The sequence below is a fragment of the Callospermophilus lateralis genome, chromosome 11 (assembly GCF_048772815.1).
Source record: "Callospermophilus lateralis isolate mCalLat2 chromosome 11, mCalLat2.hap1, whole genome shotgun sequence".
Lineage (NCBI taxonomy): Eukaryota > Metazoa > Chordata > Mammalia > Rodentia > Sciuridae > Callospermophilus > Callospermophilus lateralis.
The window spans coordinates 15,899,537-15,916,928 of record NC_135315.1 but is presented as its reverse complement, the minus strand read 5'-3'; the positions used below and the strand labels follow the sequence as shown (position 1 = coordinate 15,916,928).

Here is a 17,392-nt window from a genome sequence, read left to right as displayed (position 1 = left end):
AGTGGAGCTTTCTCTTATATGATCCTGAAAAGATATAGAGAAAAAAAATCAGGAAAAGGAAGTGAAAAGCTGGTGAAAGAGAAATAACTTGGGTGAAACCCTCAACTACATTCCTTCGTAAGTCAAGTCTGGTATGTTATTGTAGGTCTTGGTGACGTCAAAATGTGGTGTTGGTGGTCAGGTGCCCTGTGAGTGATCCTCTATGGCTGACCAGGGCAAAGCATGTTCAACTTACCACTTACTGAGCACCTAGTTGGGTCCTGTGGGAAATACGGTGAGATTTGGTTTCCAATTCCCCTGCCTCAGTTTTATTTACTCAAGTAACATTATAATAATATAAAAGTTACCCATAAATACCAACTTCCTCGCACAACAGATAATTTCATGTTTTCTTTATTCACACACACTCATCATCCATGTGTAGATGTGTTTTTTAAAATTTTTTAATTTTTTTAGATGTTGGTGAACCTTTATTTTATTCATTTATTTCTATGTGGTGCTGAGAATCGAACCCAGTGCCTCTCACATGCTAGGCAAGCGCTCTACCACTGAGCCACAATCCTAGCCCTAGATGTGGTTTTTAAAGGAGTTTGCAATCTACACGTAGAACATGGGCAGCCTCCGCACCTTCCCTAGTCCTACAAGTTCGGTGTGCATATACTGAGCACCTGATGTCTGCTCAGCACTGGGGAGACAAAGCTCTGGAACTGATGGAGAGACAGACCCCTAAAAGAATCTCCAGTATTCCTGTAGATCTCCCCAGCAACCCAAACAGAGGCAGTGTGTGTGTATGGGGGGGGGGGGATTCACTTCATAATTCAGCTCACAGATAAGAAAACAGTGAGCCCCTCAGGTCATTTAAATTGTAGAAGGTAGACCTGGAACCTGGGCTCCCAGGCCAGATCTGCCCCATTGCTGCCTGAGTCCCAGTGAAGGTTCCACACAGACTCCTGTCCCTGAATCTGCCCAGCTGAGGGGTGTGGGTGCTGCTCCACCTCCTTCCACATGCTCCCTTCCAGCTGCCTGTTGTGTGACCTCATCTTTTTAGGGCTGCCCTTGGAGTTGCTTTCTTCATAACCAGAATGTGGCTGGGAGGGAGCCCGCCCAATGAGCCTGGCCCTCAGAAATCACCCCCTTTTCCCCACACACCCTCCTTTTCTCTTTATATCTCCCTTTCCAGGGAGACCTGAGGAGAAGTCTAGAAGTTCAAAGAAACAAGTACTAGTTTCAAGGGACTAGGCACCCATGGGAATAGGGGGAGAGGACTGCACATCTGGACATGGGTTTATTTTTCTTTTAATTCTTCTGAAGAGCAGTTTAAACACTTGAGTCCTTGGCCTTATTTCCTCTTATCGTTTCTTTTATCCAAATTGCAGTGTCTGCTAAGCCTGGTTCCCAGGCTTTCTGCTGTGAAACACAAACAGATCCTCTTGTTTAAATATCAAGGAGCAATGGCAGCCTGCTCTTACTGAGTGTCCACCAGGTTCAGGGGTCTCATCTTCTCCCTTAATCCTCCCAGAAACCCTGGAGAGGGGTCTTATTAGTGTCCGTCCCACATCGAAGCTTGCAGAAGTGAGGCAGTCCCAGAACGCAAGGGTCCACGCCTGGATTTGAACCTGGGTAGGTCCAAATTCCAGAACTGCTCTCCCAAGACCTCCACTGAAGTACCTTCCAGAGAAGGTAGAGGCAACGTCCCTGACGCCCCAAACTTGCAAAGGTCAGCAAGTGTTTGATCTTTGGCGATGGTGTAAGGAAGAACCTTAAGGCTCCTAAGCAAAAAAGATTCTAAATTCGTATGACTTTCAACAGTGCCACGCTTTTTCCAAAAGCGTGCTGTGGTTTTGGAACCAAACAAATCGTCCTTGAAGTCAGGGAAGGAATTTGCCAGTTGAGTAAAGCAAAAAGCTCATTATGAGACGTGTCATGTTTTCTTAGTCATATTGTAGTGCTTTTCAAACATGTCTCATGAAAGGAATGCAGCGTGTCACAGGGACACCATGGGTACAGGGCAGTGAACCCCTCCACCCCACTCTACTGTGTGTGCATGTGTGTGTGTTTTAAAATAGCTGTAGCCCTCTGATCATTATTAATAAATACCATGATACTAATGAATGCTTTCCCACTTAGAAAAATGTCAGTGCAAGTGTGATAATACATGGGCACTCTCATCCTACCTCAGTGTGTGCATGTGTGTGTGTGTGTGTGTGTGTGTCTGTGTTGCAAAAAGGGTGGGAGGAGACTCTGGTAAGCTGGTGTGCCCACACCCCTCCCAGGTGGACAGCTCCACTCAGTTCCTGTGACTGACTCCCAGCAGGAACACTGACCAGTGTTGCTAGGCCTCCTGATGTTTCTGAGAAAAGCTAGAAATCCGTGTTTTTATGTGAAATCTCTCGCGTTTAAAATGTTGGCTTACTTAACACAACTTGCTGTGAGTGATCAATTTAAAATACCCGCTAGAGCTGTTTGCTCAGCTCTGGATCCATCCTAGCTCTTCCCCTTCGTTACTATTATAGAGATGTTTAATCTTTCAGTTATTTAATGTCTTAGTTTTCTCATCTGTTAAATGGAAATATTAATTCAGCCTACTTCTGGGGGTTGCTATGAAGATGATCAAGAAGGCCCTGGAACCTAGCAGGTGTCTGGTGAATGTTTACTTGCATTATTATTATTTATGTCTCATTCCTTAAGTGCAGGGTGATCATTTGTCTTAGTTTGCATAGGACAGTCCTGGTTCATGCTTGTTGTACTAGTATAATTATTGCCAACTCCCCATTTCATTCTCAGTATTGGACAGTAAATTATATGGTCAAATATTGGTATTGTGGTGCTTAAAACTTTAACATGTTTTAGACCTAATAAAAAAGCCAGAGTTCCAATTGTTTGAGGGTCTTGGACAAGTCATTTAACCATTGTTTGAATTTCCACATGCTAAAGGACGACAAAATTAATTCTAAGATCCCTCAATGTGCATTCATTCTGTCATTTGACAAACATTTTTCTTGAACCCAAACTGTGCCAGGCAGACACCTAGGACATGAGAGGCCAGGAACAACCTGAACCCTCATGGGGTGATCACCCAACGAAGACTTTTTGTACAGGTTTGTGAGAAAACTCAACTTTGACTTCAAGTATTATTTCAAAGACTATTACTAAGGAATGTCAATACTTCTTTTTTTAAAAAAAATATTTTTAGTTGTAAATGGATACAATACCTTTATTTTGTTTATTTAGTTTTTTTTTTTTTTTTTTTAATATGGTGCTGGGGATTGAACCCAATGCCTCATGCATGTGAGGTAAGTGCTCTACCACTGAGTCACAACCCCAGCTAGAATGTTAATATTTCAAACTTCCATGTCTAACAAATGATTTCACTGTAATTCTCTACACATTTCCTTTTCTGTATGTGTCGTCTAATTCTTTTTCTTGTTTAGAAAACTAATAGAAATTTTCACTATGGAAAATTGGAACTTATTGGAAAGGCCAGGGAGAGTTCCTTAATTTCTGCTGCCACGGAAGGGAGCACGGAGGAGGACTTCTAATATTTTATCCTAGGTCACTCCTCCCCACATCCTCCCCATACCTCTGCAGTCACTTTGTCAAAACTAAACATTTTTTTAAAAATTTCTTGCCCCAAATTTGTGTGGGTGTCATAAATTTACTCATTAATTCACCCTCCACCAGCCAGGAACAACCAGGTACGTGGGGTGCCTAACCTGGACTAGGCTGGGCTCCCTGGCAGGGCTCTCCTATCAGTGATTTTTTTTTCCTCCCATTGGTACCAAGGATTGAGCCCAGCCAGCGGTGCTCAGCCATTGAGCCACATCCCCAGCCCTTTTTATATTTTATTTGACACAGGGTCTTGATAAATTGTTTAAGGCCTTGCTAAATTTCTGAGGCAAGTCCTTCGAACTTGCTATCCTCCTGCCTCAGCCTCCCGTTGTCACTGAGATTCAGGTGTGTGCCACCTCACCCGGCTCCTGAAGGTGATTTTTATGAAGTAAAGAGCTCGAAACCCCCTCCCAGAGATATGAAACCAAAGCATGCCTTAGCAGAACCTTCGCGAGCTGCTTGCATGAGTTGTGGCCATCGTTGTCGCTGGTGTAATGCAAGAGCACAAGTGTCTGCTCGCCTGGGCGACGACGTTACCAACCCCATGCGCTCAGCGTCCAGGCCCTGCATTCTGCCCTTCGCGACCCGGTCAATGGGGTTGGATTGTGCTGGCCCTGAAAGTCACTTCCTGCCACCACCCGGCCCGGCTATCATTGTGAAAGTGCCCCCAGGGGGAAGGAAGCGGTTCTTGGGCTGTTTATTTTGGCTGCAGGCTGGCAGACGGCGCCAAGGGCTGCGGCGGAGACCCGGCGTTTGCCGCGCGGGGCTGGCGAGTCGGGCGCAGCTCCGCGTAGGTGGCGCGCCGGGGACTGCGGGGCGCGAGCGGCGGGGCGCCCCTGGGAGGGCGGGGGCGGCGGGGACCCGAACCCGAGGGCAGGCGCGTCGCGGAGCCCTGGATCCTGGGCACAGAGGCGAGGGAGGAAGGGGTCTAGGTGTGCCCGCCGCTGGGATGCTCTGCCTGCGGGGTCCAGGCGCGGGGGATCGTGCCGGGACCCACTGTCGGCTCTGGGGTCTTCCCGCTGGTAAGAAAGTGTCTTGAACGGACAGGCAGAAAAATACTGTGATGCTTTGGTCCAGGAGACAAAACCCAGCAGGGAATGAGATCAAAGACTCTTAAATTGCAGGGGAGAGGGTCAGCATGGCAGGGTTTGCATTCCCGGGGAACTGTGGGGGCCAGCCCACACCCTTGGCAGAACCGGGCAAAGGGAAAGTGGCCTTTCTGAATTTACACGGATTCCCTTTCCCGCCCCCACCCCCATCCTGTGCACTCCCTTTCTCTTGCGTTTAGTGGGTGGAGGCCAAAATCCCACCTCTTCACATTCCGCTGGAGTTTGCTTTACTATTTTCCTAGAACACAGCCTATCACATTCTGCAGCACCCATTAAGTAGAGGGAAGAGCGTGTCTAGAAATGACTGGTGAAGGAAGCCCACCCTGGAGACAGACGGGGCGCACACGAGGGTGCTAGCAACAGAGCAGAGATGGGCTGTGTGCAAGGCTCAAGCACTTGAGGCCGTGGGCGGCAAGTAGTTTGGTCTGGCTAGCACCGAGGGCAGGCTGAGCTGGAGGGAGGGTGTGTGAAAAGAAAGGGTGGAGGTAGAAGGAAACCCACGGGGCTCCGGGCTTGGTGAGGGAATGCACAGCTGGGCCTCAATGGAAGGGAGGCTCCCCACCCCTAAGCTCAGGGTCAATATGCCTACAAGTACACCAACACGGTCTTTTGTGGGGATGAAGTAGGGTGGGGTGCTTCCTCCTCTGGGTTGGCCCCTTAGTAGGGCGGGGCTGGCAGCTTCTGCTGACTCAGGGACATTTCCAGGCTTGGCCTCAGGGCCAAGCTGCTCATTGAAAACAGCTGCTCCTCTTGGCTGGCCGCCCTGCAGGCGGCCTCTGGCTCTCCCTGGAATGACCCCTAGCCTCTGACCCTGACTGGCCCAGGAAAGGTCAAATGGGGGACAGGCTTAGGGGCTGGAGGCCACCTTGCCATGCTTTGGGGAGCACATCAGGTCCCCCCAGCACCCAATTCTTGTAGGAGCTAAGCCAGTTGGTTACTAAGCACAGATTCTTGCCTCTGGCCTTTGCACTTGCGGTTCCCCAACTTGGAACACCCTCTTTGTCCTTGCCTCTGCTTGTGCCTTTCAGGGTTTTGCACCACATGCCTCTCATTCAACAAATATTTGTTGAGAGCCTGCTGCGTGCCAGGCACTGTGCTAGAATGAACTTCTCATCTGCTTCCTTCAGTGGTAATGTCTTCAACTTGTAATGGAGAGCAGCCGTCTTGTCTGAGGTCAGACCTCTGGCTGCCTCTGCCGGGTCAAGTCTGGGAAAGCTACAGGGACAGCTGGGAGGTTTGTTTCAGAGAGACAGGCTGTAGTCAAGCCTTTGCATTCAGCCTTTGGAGTCCAGCAAGGCCTTGCAGGTTCCTTAAGGCAGAAGGAAGAGGTTTCAGTGACCATCACTGAGGGAAGAGATGGGGGTTCCTCAATGCAGGACAAAGACTTTAAAACCCCATTGCAACTGGGTGCAGTGGTACATACCTATAGATGGAATTAATATTTCCATTTATCATTAGCTTGGGGTGAGAAAGCACTCCCTCATCCCAGGAGAGTGGGCTGGAGGGTCCAGTCTACTCTGAGCTACTGTGGTCTGACAGATCATAGCAGAGGGGTCCTGGAGCAACAGCATCCCTGGAAGTAAAGAGAATGGGTTGATATTCAGGACTATGAGAAGGACAGTGTATTTATCAGGATTCTTTTAGACACAAGGGTCAGAAAGCAAATGCAATCAAACTCAGCCAAAAAAAAAAAAAAAAAAAACCTTGATCCAGGCTGGGGTTGTAGCTCAATGGTAGAGTGCTTGCCTCACATGTGGAAGGCACTGGGTTGGATCCTCAGCACCACATAAAAATAAAATAAAGATGTTAAAAAAAAAAAAATCATGACCCAGATCCTGGGGCTGTAGCTCCGTGTAGAACATTTGCCCAGCATGTGTGAGGGCCTGAATTTGATCCCTAGCACTAAAAAGAAAAAGAAGCCACAGTCCCTCAGGGATAGAGACCGAATATCTAACACCACTAGGACTCACTTCCACATCTCAGCTAAGCTGTTTCTCTTTGTATATCATCTCCTGTAATCCAGGTGCGCAGTGAGGCTTAGGTGGGAGGATCACGAGTTCACGGCTACCATCAGCAACTTAGCGAAACCCTGTCTTAAAATAAAAATAGTGGGAAGGTCTGGGGTTGTAGCATAGTGGTAGAGAGCCCCTGGGTTCAATCCCCAATACTGCAGGATGAAAAAAAAAAAAAAGAGGAAAAGGTGAGAAGTTGGCTGGGGAGACAAAAGGTATGAACCGATGGGCAGCTCAGCAGTGAGGATTCTGGAATCAACTCCAAGTATTCCATGTGGAACCCAATGGATGGTCAGACCATTTTGCCACAAGGGCGGGGATTATGCCACTATGTCCTCCATGCTTAGCACCATGCCTGGCATCTATGAGATTCTCAATATTTGTTGAATAAACGAATGAATCATCTCTGGTGCTCAGTGCTCAGCGCCAGAGCTAGCTTTATTCATCTATTCCTTCAAGTACAGAGTGAACCATAACTTGATGCATAGCACTGTACGAGGCATGAGATAATTGCCAAGAAAATACAAGAGGTCACCTTTGTCCCTCAGGAGGACAGTCCCAAGATCCTCGTAAAGGGTTCTGTACCCTTTAAGGTGGCCAGAACCTCTCTCTCTGCATTGATAGCCAGTGCTCCCAGGAATGAAGAGCAAGACTTGGATATGGGGAGAGGCTTCTCAGGGTGACGGGCATCTGGCCTCTGCCCCTGGAGTTCCTGCTGCCTGCTTCATATTGGATGGAAGCAGAGGCACAAAGAACACAGAGCGGGTCAGGCTCTCTCCTTAGCAGTGTCAGCTCAGCCAAGGCTGATCATGGGCCCCTCCTCCATTGGACCCTGGAGAAATGGTCTCCTTTCTGTGATGGCCCAGGCTTACTGCTTGTCTTTGGGTGGATAATGCTCCAGGCCAGCTTTGCAGAGTCCCCAGGATCGACCTCCAGAACCTTTCCTTTGCTTAGGAGCTCTTCTGGGGGCATCTCCCTGGTTCCTTGCCCTTTTTTCCAGCATCCTTCACCCTATGTCCTCCAGATCCTCAGAGTTTTCAGAGCTCACCTCTGAGAAAGCCTCCAAGCCCCTGGGAGGCACACTAATCCCTCTGTCACTCTGGATTCCTGGGATTTTATTTTTCTGATACTGAGGATTAAACCCAGGGGTGATCCATCCCAATTGAACCACATCCCCAGCCATTTTTATTCTTTATTTTGAAACAGTCTCACCAAATTGCCCAGGCTGTCCTTGAACTTGAGATCTTCCTGCCACCGCCTCCTGAGTCACTGGGATTACAGGAGTGCACCACCTTACCTGGTGGACACCTATGATTTTAAGAGCTTTTTGCCCTTATGTCCCGCTATGTCCAAAGCCACTGTTCTTCACTAACTGAATTGCAAATCCTGAGAGGGTAAGGACAGCCTTAGGTTTTATGAGTGGTTCTAGTGTTGCTTGGAACGTGTTGTGTACCTGGCAAGTGAAGTTAGGTGAATTCGAACCCAGAATCTAGGAGATCAGAGGGAGGGGGCTCACAGTCACACCTCATGTGACAGAGGAGGAATCCGAACCTTGGAGAGTGATAGGACCACTTCCCCTCTCTGGGCTTGTTTCCTCATCTGTCAAGTGAGGGAAGTTGGCCTGACCCTGGGAGTAGCCCCTGCAAATTAACACGGACCTCTTTCAGACCCTTCATTTGCCATTGGTTAAAACCACTGCAGTCAGTCTGGGACTGAGTTGGCGCACATGTGGGTTTTCTGTCGGGAGGAGGAGACGATACTGTCCCTTTGGGATGCTGTGGGCTCCTGTGAGGTTTTGGGCCTCATTGTCCAGTCCTGTCCCTGAGAAGCCTTTATAAAAGCAAGCAATGTTTTCTCCCTTTCCTGATCCCAGGCCCTTTCTTTATCCCCTGCCGAGAGCCACTTCACTTATGGTTACCACAGACTGTCCTCACCAGAATGGAATTTCTGAGAACCAAATATCTGAACTTAAAGGAAAGTTTGGGCAGTCCTGGGTCAGGTCCTGGGGCCAGTTTATCAGTTCTGAAGGTGGTTGGAAGGCATCTTAGTCTGACCAGCTATAACAAAATGCCATTGACAGGTGGATTATAAACAATAGGCTGAGAAGCCAAGACAAAGAGGCAGCAGGTTCAGTGTCTGGGGAAGGCCAACCTCCTCAGAGACGGCCACCTTCACACTGTAATCTCACATAGTGGAAGGGATGAGGGTCTCTCCAGGGTCTCTCTGGTAAGAGCATTAATCCTATGAGGTGTTTGTCCTCAGGACCTAAGCACCTTCCAGAAACCCTACCCTCAAATACCATCACCTTGGGGGCTAAGATTTCAACTTGTGAATTTGGGGAGGAACAGAAACATTCAGACCATAACAGAAAGAAAAAAGCATGTTAACGACAGAGGACTCAAGACAGAGGATCAGATGTGGCAGCCACCTGGTCGTCCTTCTGGAAGCTCACCTCTGTCTTTCCAAGAAGCCATTCCTACCCCCAATCCTGGTGCTATCCCATGGGTGGATAGAGGGACAGGGTCCTTGCCCCACTGATCCTCCTACCAGGTTGTTTTGGGCACTTAGTGACAGAAGCTGGAGCACTGTGTTTTTAGGAAAATGAATCTGACAGGTGGGACAAGGAGCAGAAAGACAGATGAGTGGTTGTGATCATTATCTGGACACGAGCTTCATTCATTCATGTGTGAATTTATTCATTCATTATTTATTAAGCACCGTAGTGTGACAGGTTGGGTTTCAGGTGCTAGTAACACAGTGATGGGCATGACAGAAAGTCCTGGAGCTTATGGACAAGAGAGGAGACACGGACAATCAACAGAATGTATTGGACAGTGAGTTCTGGCCCTGGAGATGGCAGGGAGCTTGTGGCAGTCTAACTCTCTGGCCAAGAATACTTAGGGACGAAGGAGAAAGCACAAAAGGTAGTGGTTTGAAAACACTGGAGAACGACAGTGTAGAGAGGGAGAGAGACCCTGGAGGGACCAGATGTAGGGAGCGAAAAATCCTTGCAAGAGAAATGCAAACTAGGTGAGTGGCTTGTGGAACCAGCTTAGTGCCCGGAGCACGCTTCCCAGCTTGAGGACCTCATCAAAAGTGGCAAAACAAAACAAAAAACAGAGGCCAGAGTTAATGACTACTGGAAAGGCTAAAAAATTAGAGAGAAAAAATCCTGGAAAGAAAGGAGCCTTAGAGGGCTGGGCTGTGGCTCAGTGGTCGAGCACCTGCCTGGCATGCGTGAGGCACTGGGTTTGATCCCAGCACCACATAAAAAAACTAAATAAACAAAATAAATGTATTGTGTTCACCTATAACAAAGAAAGAAAGGAAGGAAGGAAGGAAGAAAAGAGCCATAGAGATTCTTCCTACAAATTCCCCTCAAACTGTAGTTACCCCTAAATTGTGCATATGCAGGGTAAGACTCTAAGCCCAGCAAAACCAGCAGCTGGGGAGCAGAGGGTTCAGTTGCTGCTTGGTGCTAAGGAACTAAGTTTAGAATTCAAGTTCCACCAAGTTAGAGGGGCCTGGCAATCACCTAAGTTTTCTTTTGAAACTCTAGAAGGGCCTCACCTTGTGATTAAATCCAAGGCTAAAAGCCACACCTTGAGACTTAAGGCACAACCAAAACAAACCCAGCCTAGCAAGGCTTCACAGGATCAAGGGCATCCAACAGTAATTTAACTGCTTGCCAGAACAAAACTCAACGTTCTTTATAGGAAGATAGAAAAAAACATTCAAATTCCCTGTAACATATCATCCAAAGTGTCCAGCATATGATAAAAAATCTATTTTTTATATATATCCATGATGTCCAGTATAAAAAAAATTACTAGATACATAGGTCTCAGGAAATGACCCATAAGCAAGAGAAAAAAAAAGGCAATAGATGGCAGACTCACAGGTAGCCCAGATGCTGAAAACAATCAGAAATAAACATTGCAAAGAGAATTATAATAAAGTGATATGACAGTGAGTAACTATGGTTACTGTAGATTGGAAAATTAGGGAGGGCCTCTATAAAGACGTGACTTTTTTTTTTCTGAAATGTGAAATACCAGATAGAGGAGTTGGTGCAGAGGACTTGAGAAGGGAAGAGCCAGGCAGGAACAAAGAGGTCAGTGTGGCTCGAGCAAGGAGGGGTGGTGTGATCTGAGATCAGATGGGTAGGCAGGACCAGAACCCGTCCAACACTGTGGTTCACAGTAAGGAGCTTGAATTTTATCTGAAAGATGATGAATCACATTTGAAAGAATTTAAGTAAGAGGCAGACTTACCTCTTATGCTGTTTATTTTCCTTTTACTATGAGTGCCATTTTCATTTCAAATATTTAAGATTACCAGTTGCATTTTTTTTTTAACTTTCTACACATATCTTTTACTCATTTTCTATTGCTTTGTTAATATTGACCTCATAATTTATCTTGGTAGAAGCTCTTTTTATATTAGGGAAATTTCTTGGCCTCTTATTAGTTGCTTATAGTTTTGTCTTTTGAACTTTGACTTTGCTTGTGGCATGTATCTTGCCATGAAATAATTCTTTTTTTTTTTTGTTTTTCGGGGGGGGGGTACCAGGGATTGAACTCAGGAGCACTCGACCATTAAGCCACATCCCCAGCCCTATTTTGTATTTTATTTAGAAACAAGGTCTCACTGAGTTGCTTAGTACCTTGCCATTGCTGAGGCTGCCTCAGCCTCCCAAGCTGCTGGGATTATAGGCATGCGCCACTATGCCTGGCCTCTGCCACGAAATAATTCTCATGCTATTGAATTCATCAGTATTTTCTTTATGGCCTTCAGTGCTCCAATATTATTTAATTTTTTTTCTAGAACTGATTTACATCTTTAAAAGATCACTCTGGCTGTTCACGGAGAGTGGACCACAGAGCAATGATAAGGACATCATGGGACAACAGAAAGAACGTGGGGTTTGGTCTCAGGAGACTGGGGCCAAATTTCATCTCTATCCCTTACCAGTCTTGTGTTTGGTTCATCGAATTGCTTCCGTGCTCCTAGTCAATTTCTTTACCTATAATTTAGGATAAAAATGATGACAGAAATGAACATTTACAGTGCTCTTACTATGTACCAGATCCTGTCCCAAACACTCTACATGTGTTATCTCTTATCTCAGTTATCTCGATAATCATCGGTTGATGAGGAGAATGAGTCACACAGAGGTTAAGCCCTTGCCCAAGTCATCCACTAAGTGACAGAGTTGCATTTGAACACTAGCAGTGTGAATCTTTTTTGGTTTTGGTATAGGGATTGAACCCGGGGTGATTAACCACTGTGCCACATCCCCAGTCCCTTTTTTAATATTTTACTTAGAGACCAGGTCTTGCTGAGTTGCGTTAGGGCCTTGCTAAATTGCTGAGGCTGACTCTGAACTGGTGATCCTCCTGCCTCAGCCTCCCTGAGCTGGTGGGATTACAGGTGGGCCACCATGTCTGGAGTGATTCATGTTTTTAAAGTGTGAAAAATATCCTGAGGAACTAGTAACTAGGGTATGAAAAAATTCTGTGGAGACTGAGTGTACAATGTCCTTAAGTGGCAGCCTGGTCACAGGAGGAAGGTGGTATGAAACATGGACCTCAGAGACATCTGGGTTTGCGCATTGGCTGGGTCACGTATGAGAGGTCACTTCATGTCCCTGAACCTCAGCTGTCCTGTCTGATTGACCTCTCTCGTCTTCTCCTTCTCTTTCTCTTTCTTCTTTCCTGATACATAATCTATGCATAAAATTCACCCATTTAAAATGTATGATTCATTAGGTGTTATTACATCCACTGAGTTGTACAACTATCACAATCTCATTTCACCCCCAAAAGAAACACCATATTCTTTAGTCCCCTTCCTTTCCTGTCCCTCAAACCACAGCCCCAGACTCTACTGCTGATCTGCTCCTTGTCTCCATCCACTCAAGCCTCATTTCTTAGTCTACAGAGCGGGGGGTGCTGCGGGTGATTGGATCTCCCCAGGGCCTTCCCCAGGGTCTGCTCAGCAAGGAGGCAGGTGAGAAGACGCCAATGGAGCAAGCCAGAGGGCTGGATCACGCTGTCTAAAAAATCAGACATGAGATGGTTGGGGACCACAGAGGATGAGTGATTAGGGAAGATTCTAGAAAGAGGAAAGGATGGAACCCGTGAAGCTGAGGGACAAGGGAAATAATGTGACAAAGTACTCTTAGGTTAAAAAAGAACTTTGGCAGAAAAAAACATGATTTGGGGCGGGGGGTACTGGGAATCAAACCCAGGGGTGCTTTACGACTGAGCCACATCCCCAGCCCTTTTTATTTTAATTTTTTGGTAGTTGTAGATGGACAGTATGCCTTTATTTTATTTGTTTATTCTCATGTGATACTGAGGATTGAACCCAGTGTCTCACACCTGCTAGGCAAGGGCTCTGCCCCTGAGCTATAGCCTTATTTCCATTTTTTATTTTGAGACATGGTCTCACCAAGTTGCCAAGGCTGTCCTCAAACTTGTGATCTTCCTGCTTCAGCTCTCATGTGGCTAGGATCACAGGCTTATGCTGCCGTGCTCAGAGGAAACCCATGATATGCAATGGAGACTGAGACTAAGGCTACAATGTGGTGTGTTACGTAAACTCCTCTACCACTCCTCATAACATCTTCAGAAAAGTATAGTAGACCTTTTTCTGCCCAGGGACAGGTTCCAAACCTAAAACCTCAGATAATACTGAACTCTACATACTTTTTTTTCCCTATATGTTCACATCTATGATAAGTTAAATTAGATACAGTAAGAGATCAACAATGACTAGTAAGAAGGTAGAACAGGTATAACAATATACTGAATTAAAACTTCTTTAAAATTTATGAGCCAGGTATAGTGGTGCACACCTGTAATCCCAGCGACTCAGGAGGCTGAGGCAGGAGGATCACAAGTTCAAAGCCACCCTCAGCAATTTAGTGAGGCCCTAAGCAATTCAGCAACACCCCATCTCAAATAAAAAAGGACTATGAATGAAGCTTGGTAGCACAGTGCCTCTGGGTTTAATTCCTGGTACCCAAAACCAAAACACTTATGAATTGTTTATTTCTAGAGTTTTCCTCTTAATATTTTAGGATTACAGTTATCTATGGGTGACTGAGACTGAGGAAAGGGAAACCGTGACTACTACTACTGATAGGGAGGACTACTGTCAACAGTACCAGGCCTTCTGTATACAGTTGGGTTTGCTTTGGGGGTGGGGCAAAGGACTGTCCTGCCTCCTCTGGGCACAGGGGCACAATAGTGCCCCTTATCCCCGCCTGGAAGGGTTGATAGGACTGAGTGATTTCACACACACGAGAAGGGCTGGGCACGTGTCAGTGTCTGTGGGCCGTGGGAGTCATCAAAGAGTGACCCCACGATGGTTTCATTTCCTGCCTTCCCTTCTAGAGTCTGGTGTCTTCCTCATCTTCAGCCATGGACTGCAGGGCTGCTTGGAGTCCCAGGGTGCACAGGTCCGAGTCACCCCAACCTGCAATGCCAGTCTCCCTGCTCAGCGCTGGAAGTGGGTCTCTCGGAACCGGCTCTTCAACCTGGGCACCATGCAGTGCCTGGGCACAGGCTGGCCGGGCACCAACACCACAACCTCCCTGGGCATGTACGAGTGTGACCGGGAGGCCCTGAGTCTTCGCTGGCACTGTCGTACACTGGGTGACCAGCTGTCCCTCTTCCTGGGGGGTCGCGCTGGCAATGCATCCAAGCCTGGAACTCTTGAACGAGGCGACCAGACCCGCAGTGGCCAGTGGCGCATCTATGGCAGTGATGAGGATCTATGTGCTCGGCCCTACTATGGTGAGGGGCTGCTTGCAGGTGGGGCACTGGGTCCCTGGCTGGCTCCTGGGCTGATTTAACAGCAGAGGGAGTCAGGGGGACTGGAGCAAGGAAAGGGCCAACTCCAAGGCAAGAAGGTCTTTGGCTTCTGTGGACCTTGGCAGTTACATCTTTAATTATAATAGGAAGCATATTGAATAATTAAGAAAATTAACTTCAAAGCCTTTAATTTACTTTTTTTTTAATTTCAAAATTATTATGTGCTTATAAAGACTTCAAACACTACAAAAATGAAGAGCCTAAAATTAAAATTAAATTCCCTTCTCCCTGGCCCACTCTAGGGGAGACCCTGTAGTAACCCTGCACAAGTTTTGCAGGTGGTGAACGGGACTGGAGTCACCTGGTGGGGGGCTCTTATGGTTTGTGGCTCTATCCTTGGTATTCTTTCCTGGAAACTCCTCTGAGTGCCAAGACAGAGCTTTTAGGAGAAACAAGGACTCCCTTGGCTGGAGAGCTAAGCGGAGATGCCACTGGGCTCAGCCTTCTGTGGGTGACTCAGAGGCCCCTCACCCAGGGGCCTTTTGAACAGGCACTAGGGGGCCTGGGGAAGCTCCTTCCTCACCCTATGGGACGCACAGTGACTTCTCCTAGGCTGCTGGGCTGACTTAACAGCAGAGGGAGCCTTAAAGTCACTGTCTGGTGCAGTTGTCCCCTCCCACTCTCTGCTGACCACTGTCCACCCCCAGCTCTGGGAGTTATAAAGGGCTTTCCTTCAGGGATGGGGGGCAGCCTGTGGAGTCTAGATGCCAAGGGCCTGGCTTTCCTCCCCTGTAGAGGTCTACACCATCCAAGGGAACTCCCATGGCAAGCCGTGCACCATCCCCTTCAAATATGACAACCAGTGGTTCCACAGCTGCACCAGTACGGGCCGCGAGGATGGGCACTTGTGGTGCGCAACCACCCAGGACTACGGCAAAGACGAGCGCTGGGGCTTCTGCCCCATCAAGAGTGAGAGCAGGGCTAGGTGGGGAGGCGCTGGAAGGGAGGCTGGTGATGAGGGGCTGTGGAACTTCTGTGAGGTAGGGCTCCCTCCCAGGCAGAGCACCTGTATGGTGGTGGTGGTGGTGAGGTTCCTGCAGTGCCCAGGGGACTTCCTGTGGGGCTGAAGGGGAGGGCTGGGAGGGACCACTGCCCATCTGCTGGTGACAGGTAATGACTGTGAGACCTTCTGGGACAAGGACCAGCTGACCGACAGCTGCTACCAGTTCAACTTCCAGTCCACTCTGTCCTGGAGAGAAGCCTGGGCCAGCTGCGAGCAGCAGGGGGCAGATCTGCTGAGCATCACAGAGATCCACGAGCAGACCTACATTAATGGTGAGGCCGTGGGCACCCCCTGGGGCTGGGCTGGGGTCTGACTCACCCAGGGATGGAGAGAAGGTGCCAGCAGCCTGAGACCTGCTCCCCCGTGAAGGGCCCTGTGCCCTTTCTGCTTGTGTGGGGGTAAGGATGCTGTTTGTGGAGACAGGGCAAGTGGAGGGATGGGGAGGACTGGGTGGGGTTCCCCTTTCTCAATGCCTCTCCTGTTCCCAGGGCTCCTCACTGGTTATAGCTCCACGCTGTGGATTGGCCTTAATGATCTGGACACCAGCGGGGGCTGGCAGTGGTCAGACAACTCGCCCCTCAAGTACCTCAACTGGGAGAGTGGTGAGGCGTGGGGTTGGGGACACAGGGACACCACAGGCACTTGGCTTCCCTTTTATACTATTCCAGGCAAGCAGTGGGGGGAGAAGAAGCACAGATTTTACCCCCTCCTGGACCAGGCCTCATTGCTCCATGCCGTGCCTTGGTGTGAATTAGGAATGAATGCCTCTTCCTCAGATGGTCTGGCTCTGCCCCAGGTCCTAGGGCTTGGTGGATGGATCAGATTTTGGCCTCACTCACAGCTTTGGGCAGTATAGGGCTGCCCAGTGCACCCGTGGCCTAACCAGGGATGCCAGGGCTGGGGCTGTTATGCTTTGCTGGGTGGGGGTTCAGGATGATGTGGGCCCAGGTTAGAAAGCATGAGGACCCTGTGGTGGAACCAGAGTGGGGGACTGAACTTCTCCAGCTGGCTCAGGCTTCCCAGGGAGTGAAGAAAAGCAGAAAGCTCTAAGGAAGGTTCCAGGGGCCACAGTGTGAGCTTCTCCCTCCTGGGGTGCTGGCGCCCTGCCCGCCCCACAGATCAGCCAGACAACCCAAGTGAGGAAAACTGTGGGGTGATCCGCACCGAGTCCTCGGGTGGCTGGCAGAACCGTGACTGCAGCATCGCGTTGCCCTATGTGTGCAAGAAGAAGCCCAACGCCACGGCTGAGCCCACCCCGCCAGGTGAGCCACAGGGCCTTGGCCCAGCTGGCCCCGCCTCTCCTCTTGCTCTTCCTCCCTGTTGTCCTTCAGTTGTTCGGCTAAAGTCTGAACAAACTGAGATGGGCCATGAATTCATTTGGGGAACATTGGATGGGAACTGTGTTAAGTGCTGAAAGCAGAGTGCCCTGTTGGAGTCCACAATCTGCTGAAGGTGACAGACATCTTTACACCTTGTTACAATATTCTGAGTTATAGGCTTTTATAGAAAGATGTATAAGAAGTGCTGGGGAAGAAGCTAATTAAGGTTCTGAGATTTAAGGTTTTGTGGAAGTGACATTTGACATTTGAATGTAAGTTTAAAAGGCCATACAAGGTTGAGAGAAGGGCATTTCTGACAGAGGGAACCACGTGTGCAAAGGTATGGCAGCCCGGACGCACACCTGGCGGCTCTAAGGCATGGCGAGTCACGCAGTTTGGTTGGGGGAGTAGACTTTTCTTAGAGTGTGGTCCTCAGACCAGCAGCGTAGCATCACCT

General features: G+C 48.4%; 1 protein-coding gene across 2 annotated transcripts in view; it reads left to right on the top strand.

The window, feature by feature from the left end:
* Window positions 1-17,392, top strand: part of Mrc2 (mannose receptor C-type 2) — a 54,720-nt gene that overhangs the window by 15,624 nt on the left and 21,704 nt on the right. For both annotated transcript variants that reach the window (XM_076870482.2, XM_076870481.2), the window contains exons 2-6: window positions 14,134-14,535; window positions 15,349-15,522; window positions 15,724-15,888; window positions 16,105-16,218; window positions 16,735-16,878. In XM_076870482.2, coding sequence (XP_076726597.2) covers window positions 14,134-14,535; window positions 15,349-15,522; window positions 15,724-15,888; window positions 16,105-16,218; window positions 16,735-16,878 — 999 coding nt within the window. The remainder of the gene's footprint in view (window positions 1-14,133; window positions 14,536-15,348; window positions 15,523-15,723; window positions 15,889-16,104; window positions 16,219-16,734; window positions 16,879-17,392) is intronic.